This window comes from Lepisosteus platostomus, chromosome 12, assembly GCF_059453375.1.
Source record: "Lepisosteus platostomus isolate fLepPlt1 chromosome 12, fLepPlt1.hap1, whole genome shotgun sequence".
NCBI lineage: Eukaryota > Metazoa > Chordata > Actinopteri > Semionotiformes > Lepisosteidae > Lepisosteus > Lepisosteus platostomus.
The window spans coordinates 42532004-42541657 of NC_142622.1; the positions used below are offsets into that span (position 1 = coordinate 42532004).

Consider the following 9654-nt stretch of genomic DNA (forward strand, 5'->3'; position numbering starts at 1 on the left):
CTCATAAAGCACCCGGTCGCATTGGTAGGATAGAAGTAAACTTTGCGCATGAGAATCGATAGCGTCACACACAAACCCGCACAAGGTATGCGCACACAACACATTACAGCCCATTGAGCAAGGTAATAACAGCGAAAAGTTCCGTGCAAGTCTGTATCCACTCCCGAACCCACAGATATTAAGACCCATTAATTTCACAAAATGGGCGCAGGTTTGAAAACTCCATATCCCCCCGCCCAATATATTTTAACAGTTGCTTTTCGTGGCTAAATGTGCCGCTTCAAGAAAGAAAAAAAAAAAGCCTTTTAAAATTGAAGGTATTTAATGCTGCGCAGATTTATTCAAGATTCACCGTCAGGAAACCGGAACAGGCATCATCCCATTGTCAAAAGCCAGAAAAATCCGATTTTCGGAAAACATGAAGAGGATTTTATTACCGATTTTCAATAGACACTGGCATGGAGACATTTTGTACAAGATACCTCACATTCTACAGTGCACATATACTGTACATTAAAGACAGCTTTCAATAAATAAGATCACAGATTTGTAAAAAAAAAAAAGAAAAATAGCATGCTTATCAAAAAATGTAGAGCTTTTAAAATACTGTCACGTTAAGGGCAGATATTGGCACAACTGCTGCTCTGAGCAATCAAAAGCTTTGGCACCTTCAGTAAGAATTACACACAATAGCACACTTCTGAAGAAAACAGGGGAGGGGGACTAATCTGGGACTGTAACTCCTCAAATGACCTGAGCACAAAAGAAAGTTAACATTCAAACATTCAAAAAAAAATAAGAGGCGAAGGGGTTATCTAAGGGCTTGTATAGAAGGCATAGTACCCCATGCCTTTGGAGTTGTCTTTGCTGTAGTCGTCGGTGGTTATGTCCTCGCATTTGATCGTCGGAGAGTTTTCAGTGCTGGAACTGCTCGGGGAGACGCGTCTCCTCTTGCAGACCATGGAGTAAACGCCCGAGTCGGAGGAGTCCAGGGATTTCAAGGAGGGAGGGGTGTCAATCCAGGACGACGTGCCGTTCTCCTCCCTTAGCTTGTCCTTGCTCGACAGGTGGTCCTCGGGGAAGCCGGGGGGGCTCGGCCGCGGAGACCAGGGGAGGCCCGTGGTCATCTTGCGCTGGTACGTGCCCCGCGAGCCCCAGCCAGCAGCCATCGAGGCGAAAGCCGAGTCCGGGTAGTAACCGAGGGCGTGGGAGGTCTGGAGGGGCAGGGACTTAATGCTATAGGGCAGCAGGGTGCTCGTGGAGTAGTCGCCCTCGTAAGACGTAAGGTCCAGCTTATTCGAGCCCGCTTGCTGTACTGGGGTCACAAACCACCTCTGTGCAGAAGGGGCTCCTGCTTCCTCAGTCTGTGGTGAAAGAATGCCATTAGTCTGCGGCACCGTTCTCTCACCGTTGTAGAAGCGATTCTGGGGCAGGTTGCTAAACTGGTCCTGGAAGAAAGGCTGCATGGAATACCGGGCACCTGGGACAATCTGGTGGGATCGGGGCGAATCCGTCGGGGAAGGAGTGAGCCGGTCATTCTCCGGAGCGGTGTACATTCTGCAGCAAGATAGAAGGTCATACCACTCTTACTGACGGGCAGCTAGGCAGGAGGTCGTTACATAGCCAAGCTACTGACTCTGGGTTCATTACTTAGAGAAGGATGCATCACTATTACATTTCTCCCCCCCCACAAGCACGTATCCAAATAACTGTTTCCTGAATAAAATCAGCCAAAAAAAAAAAAAAAAAAAGAGACGTGCAAGTTTCAAATGGTCATTCATCTGATGGACTCTTCAGGCAGGGAATGGTGGATACTCACGAATCATAGTTGTCCCGGAAGCCTTTCGCAAAAGGGTTGTGATCGATTTTAAGCTGCGTGATCTGCCAATAAAGAAGAAAGATCTACTTTTAGAATCAGTCACTGGACAACGGGGAGTCTGCGTGTGTGTGCGCGCGTGTGGAGGGGGTGGGGGTGGAGGTGAGGGTTCTTCAGAACAGACGAAGCGGCTTACGTCTGTATTCTGGTAAGCAGTCACCGCAATGAACTGGGTTTCCGGAAAGGTAAAAGTCTGCGTCTTGGACTCGCTGCTCATGTCTTCCACTCCATCTTCTGTAACCTCAACGATGTGAAGCCGGGGTTGGTACTTGTGCAGGGACTGCAGGACGATCATCTGCAAAACGAAAGGGTCAGTCGCACCACTTTACCAGATGGAGCTTCACACATACCCGCAGCGACCCCCATCTGTAATTGCAGGGCCCACTCTTAAAAGAAAAATGCTTCAGCCCATCCTCAAGGCGGAAAAGGAAAAGGTATGAATTCGTGATCTGGATCACAGAAAAAGGGGCTCGAAACTAGATTGCATGTTGCCATCCTAGAATGTTGGCCTAGAATTAACACCCCCCCCCCCGACATCTTTTAAACAAAGCTAGGTGAGACCCCCACAGGAAACAACACCCTCACCATCAGCTATTCAAGCCATTTCCCTTTGCCTCTTGTTCTGCTCCTAAGCACCTTTAATTGTGCATTAAGCAATTTTCAGTGGAGAAACTGTTTTGGGACCCGGTGCTCTGCATTAAGCTTGTCCTGAAAAATGCATTTCGCACAGCTCTCTTCCAGCGGCCTAAAGATCGAAACGCAAGGTGTTCAACATCCCCCCCAGACATGCCAGCTAACCTGCGTACTGTTGTTATTGGCGCCTTTGTTGTTGGTCAGCTTGAGCTTGCCAAAGGAGATCTCTTGCCTCATCCAGTGAGCCCCTGTGTTTGGGGATTCGGGATGAACATACATCTTGTTTCCTAAAAAAGCAAAAGCGGGGAGAGAAAAAAAAAACAACCCCGTGAAGTTAAGAAACGAGTCATTCTTGATTTACAAAGCAACAACTGCCTTTGAGTCCCATGCATACGATACTGTGTGCCAAAAAATAGCCAGAAATATGCAGCTTTTCAACTCAAAGTAATCATTGGAAGAGAGGGGTGAATTTAACGTTACTCCAGTATGCACATTTCCCTCCGCCCCATTTTAATTGCAGCCATTTTGCATTTTAATCTTTATACAATACTGGCACCACCATTCCACAAATTAAATTACTTCAAAACACACCCTCAATATATTCTACCCATTGATCCATCACCCCACGACCCCTACTTTCAAACCGGTTTTCGTCTGCAATTTTAACGTGAAAGCAATTGGCAGTCTATTACGCATATTCGTTTATTTCCTGGGGTATGACGGTTTAAAATGGCTCTCGTACCTTGCATGTTATTGTCCGCTTTGCCGCAGGTGACCCACTTTCCCCCCTGGAAACGCCAGTGGTTCGGATCTGCCAGCACAACTTCCACGAAAACATTATAATGAGCCGTGAGGTTCAGTCCCGTGATATTGAAACTGAGAAACGGGAACATTCGCCTGAGAGAAATGGAGAGCAACTTGTTTTAGAGGTGCACTGCTAATTAATTGAAGGGAATCATTATAAATTAAGAAATTCATCCAGATTCCCACCCCCCCCCCCCAACCCAAAGTAATAATTCCATCCATTTTGGGGAAAACAAATTAATGAGTTTGAGGTTATATAAAATCCAATAGGTTCATTCAGAACATTTCGTGGTTATTTGATAGATATTTATTTTTGTGTTTTTTTACACCCCAAATAGGTGTCAATATTTCAGTTATGCACGATATTCAAAAATAAAAAAAACTTAAAAATATGCCCATCAATATTTAAGCACCTTGAATAAATCGGATTTTATTAAGAACGAAAACCGTTTCAATAGTACAGCACAACTCCCCGCCAGTGCCAAAATGTGGCCGATTACATTTCTGTATAGCCAAGTTTATTTCAACGCACATTAAAATATATTCGAAGATATGAATTCATGTCGAAATCAAAGACTCGCCGTTTAAAATATGAAACTTTACGAAACCACTTGTAGAGAAAACGACCACCTACATTTTTTCATATCTATGCTCGCCAAAAAAAAAAAACTAAATATTTTCCAATCTGCGTGATTACAATTCACGACATACATTTACAGATTTTTAAAACTAGATTGACATGGGAGATTCAAACCTTGGATGTCGTTTTTGTAATTATGATTGTACCCATTTACAGCGTGGGCATTAGAACATGTAGCAAATCCAACAATTAAAAAAATCGATTAGCTGCAGCCCTTGCTATAAAAAAATCCATGAATCTGTGAAATTCACTACTATCGCAGTTTCGCTTGGGATCTTTCACGAAAGTCACAGGGAGGAAAGAAAGCGGTTGAACACAAATGTCATCCATTATCGGACCGTGAACGGCGGCAAGAAACTTTAAAAACGCATCATCTCTTACCTTCCCTGTTTGGTGATGATCATTTCTGTCTGATGCCGGTGAAACTTCAGCCACAGCGGCCGGTTGCAGAGGTAGACTTGAGCCCGAACTCCAGTCCCCGTCCCCGGGATGGACAACGAACCGATACTCGAACCTGTCGCCGGGTACGAAGGGTAGAGGCACCCCGGACCTTGTCCAAACTGATACCCCGGCCCAAACTGACTCCTACCGGCGCAGACAGCAGAGGAAAACCCGCTGGGCGGGAGGACAGATCCGTAATGCAAGGAGGCTGGATACCTGGAGCCGCTGGACGCAGCATACACCGTCCCCGGCTGGCCTGCATAGGGGAACAGAGAGCACGGATTCCCCACCTCGGTGGCCTGCTGGGGGGTGGACGATATGAAATATCTTTCCGAGCCCAGACCGTCTATGTTATAGCGGCCGCCGCTGGACAAGTCGTCTTCGCCTACACCTGGAGAACTTTTCCTGCCGTCTGGTGCGACTTTAGCTCCGCCGAAGGTCTCGGTCTCCCCCTCGCTCAACATGCTGTTGCCCCCGGTGCCCAGGTACTTTTTGGACCCGTTCGCTGGTTCCGAGTCTGTCCGATCCACCTCCTGAAAGTCGAGCTGCGTCGATCCGGGACTGTTATTGTTACTCTCGGAGGAGGAGAGGTTGTAAAACGTCTTGGGCAAATTGATAGGCGTGCTGGGTAAAAGCGCCTCTCCTAACTGCATCCTTTAAAGAAAGGAGAGAGAACACACCAACTTGTTAGGCACTAAAGCTTCCAAATAATAATAATAAATGGCTTAAGCGAGCAACTTGCTGCGTGGAGAACTTGTTCTAGAGGCGGCGAGTTTCCCTTCTGCTAAACACCGTAGCCTTGCAACAGACACACCTCCAGATTTTCACAACTCGGGTTATAATCTGCAAGTGATAAAATTGGTTCAGGGCATTTATAGACGATCGCCTTATTCACACTCCCAATTTGCTGTGTGGTTCATGGGTGGGGCTTTGGGATATTCATGGGATACATCCTTCACCCTTCCTTGCCCATTGGCCGAGTCTGCAGACATTAATTTAATTAGACATCTACTAATTAACAAGTCACTGCAAAGCATTTAGGAGAATCGTAAAACGCGTCTATAAAACCCCAAAATAATTTAAGCAAAAACAAAGGTACGCGCTTCCTTTTCTATTTCTCGGATGATAAAATGACAATTCTCTGGCCAGCTGTATATATGTATTTTTTTTTGGGGGGGGGGGAATTTAGGTAGTACACGATTTTTAGAGAAGGCTACTCGGGCGGATGAGAAACGGACTTCCAACACGATATTTGATCAAACGTTAAAGGCAGATTCCACAGAATAAAAACACGTTTGCGCCACCTCCTCTCAACTCGTGTTTTTAAAAAGCCGGGATCTCGCCGTGTAAAATTGGCCAGCCTGGCGCTGCACAACGTCCCACGTACGAGAGGCAGGCGATTGTGAAAATGCAAGGCAAGCCATCGTTATACTCACCTGGAGGCAGCCAAAAAGTTGCGCTCGCCTTCGCTTCCGAGCGGTTTTATAGCACCATTGCACGGTCCTGTGTATTCGCCCCAGACGCTACTTAATGTGAACCTGTTTTAATTTGGACGCCGGCTCCCTGAAACAGCTCACTGCGCTCTCATTAGCAGGAGGTTACCGAGTCCTTATCCCGGACACGTGAACGGAGAGCCGCCCCGGGGCTCCTAATGACCTGTGGAACGCGTTTTACTACTGCGTTTCCACATCGTTTCTCGTAGGCTTTTTTTTTCTTTCGGCCTCACCTTTTTATTAATAATAATAACAAAATAAATAAATAGCCCTTGCGGCGGAAAATCACAAAGCCATCACTTCACGTCGTTTATTTTTTCCCCAAAATACCGCTACGCACTCCAATCCGCCCTAGAAGTGCCCGGTTCAGTGTTAAATTTAAATATAAATTATTCCGAGGCTTAAAATGACACCCCCTGCATCTACATATCGCAAGAGATTTTTTTTATTTTTTTGGGGGGGACAAATATTGTGTCCTACGCACACAACTAAGACGGGTAAAATTATAAAAGAGGTTTTTCGATTTTTTTTTAACAGTACCTTTTTATAATCATAATCTAATCTATACATCTAGACATAAATAAAAAAACGATCCTTAAAAATGCATAATTACACGAGACGGCGACTTGTGTGTGGAACCTGTGTGTATTAAAGCCAAACCGTTAAAGTGATCTACCGGAGAACCCAAAAAAAAAAGAAATCTCGAGAAACTGGCAAGATTTCTTTCCACTTTCTCTTTATACTCTCGATAATTCTTTTCTTGTAAATCAGATGACAAATTGTAGAGATTTGTTTACAAAGAATACACGTACTGAGAGTGAATAAAGGCGTGAATATGCACAGTGGAAACTTAACGCCTGTGGAGTTTAGTTTTCTTACCTCCAAAAAGGTGTCTTGATTATTTATTTCATGTGCTCCTTCGGTCTGACTTTTGTGACGAATGTATACAGTAGGTTGGACAGTTTCTCTTATTTTCTATTTTTGTACCACGGTAATTGATGATCTGAGATTTTAGGCTGAAAAACAATAACCGCACGTCGTTTGGCGAAGAAAATAATGTGCAAGGATAGACTACATTCCCCCCTCTCCCACTGACTGGAGATAATAAACACGATTTTCTTAGTGGAGCTAAATCATAAATAGGAATAATATTAATAATACCAAATATTGTCCGTAATTAAAGCGTGACATGTAAAGTAAACAATTTTAACGCTCGTATTCAAGCCAGTACTATAGCGTGTGTGAATAATCACTCAAGATTTATATAAAAAGGGAGGCGGATATAGTCCCAACGGAGCGCCCCTTTCCAAGCAGAAGGAAAACGGCCAATTATATTTCCGTCTGATGGAACCTGTGATGTGGTTCAGAGTGACAGCTCAGCAAGGAGACACAACATTATTAAAACAGCTAATATACACGCCGGTGAAACTTGACGACAAACCTGATGGTTACAATTCGAAATCAACATCGACTCACCCCCACCCACCCCTACACTGAAGCTCACGGTTCGGGCTCGGCAAGTTCAGAAATTCAGGAACAAACGCTAATTCTCCTTTCAGTAGTTTTGCGGTATAAGGAGAGCGCAATTTCGAGAGAAGTCAAAATTGTATACCGATTTGTCAACCTTGCACTGCAAATTAAGAAACACCCCCCACACACACACACCTTATTTTGGAAAGCGGTTTAATTATGATCTATAAACCTGCATTGCTGCTAAATTAAACTTACCAGTGATGTTCTTCATACACATTAGGATTTGTTTGTTAAAATTATTCTTTTTTTGCCAGAAGCTTAAAACCGGGCTTTGTCTAACAACTGTGGTTTCGACAGCCCTCTTGTAGCAATAGATCAATTCTCCCAACAAACCAAGCATTTGAGACACAGCTACTGCACATGCAATTGAAAGCTAACGTTCATTTATACTTTGGTTACCCAGAATCATCGTTTTCCGCTTTTTTTTTTTTGGAGGGTAGTGGTAGGGTTGCGGTCATGAACGCTTGCAGTGAGAGGAACTCGCTCGATAGCGCCCCCTTGCGATTGACGGACTGCATTGCCGCGAATTCGTGGGGCTCGCAACAGGTTATCTGTGAAGATCAATTACTCAAGGTACGAAACTGCGATTTACAGAGGTTCCAGTGTCATTTATGAGGCAAAACATTTTTATCAGCTCTTGTGCCGTGTTCCCTTTTAACCTCACTCCAGACGGTTCTTGGTCTTCTCATTTCAAGGCTCCGCACAGTTAGCAGTACTGGAGGAGGAACAAGCACTAATCCGGTCAACAGCGAAGCTATAAACGAAGAGCTGCCATTTTTTTAGTGGCTTTATTCAGGGCACTTTTGTAGGCTTCAAAATGATTTAAAACTGCCTAGCCTACTTTATCTTCCGTTTCTTTCTAGAGCTGCCCACTCGACAAAGTTTTGGTTGTGCAATTGATTTGCAAGCCATAGGTCTATGGTGGTGTTACGAAACGAATGACTGTTTAAGGCAAAAGATGACCTGCGATGTCTCAATTTTTAAAATGCCAGGTGCAGGTATACGTTTTCTGATGCAAATGGGAATGGGGCTTTTTTTTTAAATAAAAGAAGTAGCATTTGCAAAAGTAATATTCAACGCTAAATCTGACATCTGTGGATTTAGCTGCCTACATAAAGGGACAGTTCACCTTTGGGGTGTTTTCCGTTTTTAGTTGCTTGTGTTCACTGCTGTCTCAAACACCTGACCTGCACTCTGTTGCTCTTTAATTTCGCTTTAGTTTGGCTGTGAACAGTACATTTCTGCATACCTTGGACTGTCCGAGTGTAACTTCTACGTCAATGGTTGAAATGAGTTAGTAAGTTTAAAGAGGATTTAAATTGTATCCCCAAGTTTGTCCTTTGTAGTATTACAGATGTACCCCCTGAAGGTTTGCTTCTTCATGTGTCCTTTGGGATCCAACACGTTTTCGGAAGGTAGTATAAGCTGAGAAACCCACAGCCATAGAGCATAGCTCCCTCAAAACAAAGGTACTCTTTCCCAGCTCCCTGTGGCCTTACAATGTAGTAGTTTCAAGAAAATAGCCATTAGCAGCTCTTGGTGGGTAGCTTGGTTTCGCTATTGAGTTCCAGTCAGGGTTCGTTATTGTGGAGAGAGACCAGGAAGTATCATGCTATTGTAGTGGTGGAATAAGATAAGATTGGTGCACTGGAATAATAATAATAATAATAATAATAATAATAATAATAATATAGTTATATTTAGTTCTGTTTTTAATTCAGAAGGATCCCAAAGTGTCTCACAAATACTAGACAGCCCTCAGGATCCACCACTAGGCATTGAGAGGCGGCCATCCTGAGTACCAGCATTCTCACTGCACAGGAGACCAGATCGAGGGGTGGAAATTGCTTCCAAATTCGGATTAATAGGGAGCTGTGGGAAGAGCTGACTAAACAAACCCGGAGTGCAGCTTAGCTAGGGCGCGGGTGCTCGCATCCTTGCTCCTTTGGAAAATGCTGTGGAATGTTTAGGACCTCGCTGTAATGTGTCACCTGAAGGAGGGGCCCTCTGACAGCATGCCTCCCTCACTCACCAGACTGGAATTGTGGTTGACGGAAGTTCGGCTCTGGAGGGAATAACAGCACCTACTGCTCCCCTAGCGCAGGAAGGAAACTGCTTTTCCTTGGACGCCTCTCATCCTGTCCTGACCAGGCCCGGCTCCGATCTGACAGGATCGGACTGGAAGATGCTTCTGCTGCTGTTAAGTTAAGCGATTTGTCAGCACCTGATGACAT

General features: G+C 44.6%; 1 protein-coding gene across 3 annotated transcripts; it reads right to left on the reverse strand.

The window, feature by feature from the left end:
- Positions 1-303: 303 nt before the first annotated feature.
- On the reverse strand, positions 304-7799 carry LOC148651568 (eomesodermin-like). 3 transcript variants are annotated; one of them, XM_088602059.1, is made up of 8 exons: positions 7616-7799; positions 6767-6903; positions 4335-5048; positions 3252-3406; positions 2675-2796; positions 2013-2171; positions 1820-1881; positions 304-1557 (listed from the first exon to the last, which is right to left on the reverse strand). In XM_088602059.1, exons 3-8 carry the CDS (start codon positions 5045-5047, stop codon positions 816-818), a joined length of 1953 nt encoding a protein of 650 aa, XP_088458185.1. In that variant the 5' UTR covers position 5048; positions 6767-6903; positions 7616-7799; the 3' UTR covers positions 304-815. The 3 variants fall into 3 exon arrangements, with proteins under 3 accessions (XP_088458185.1, XP_088458184.1, XP_088458187.1); XM_088602058.1 differs by lacking the exon at positions 6767-6903; XM_088602061.1 differs by lacking the exons at positions 6767-6903; positions 7616-7799 and adding an exon at positions 5831-6166.
- Positions 7800-9654: the final 1855 nt, after the last annotated feature.

Bases quoted from the DNA above. Each gene is read 5' to 3' on its own strand.
- LOC148651568 (XM_088602058.1), bottom strand. From the start codon at position 5,047: ATGCAGTTAGGAGAGGCGCTTTTACCCAGCACGCCTATCAATTTGCCC. The intron at 2,172-2,674 runs GTTAGCTGGCAT...TTCGTTTTGCAG, and splicing joins CCAATAACAACAGTACGCAG to ATGATCGTCCTGCAGTCCCT. The intron at 1,882-2,012 runs GTAAGCCGCTTC...CTTTATTGGCAG, and splicing joins CTGCTTACCAGAATACAGAC to ATCACGCAGCTTAAAATCGA.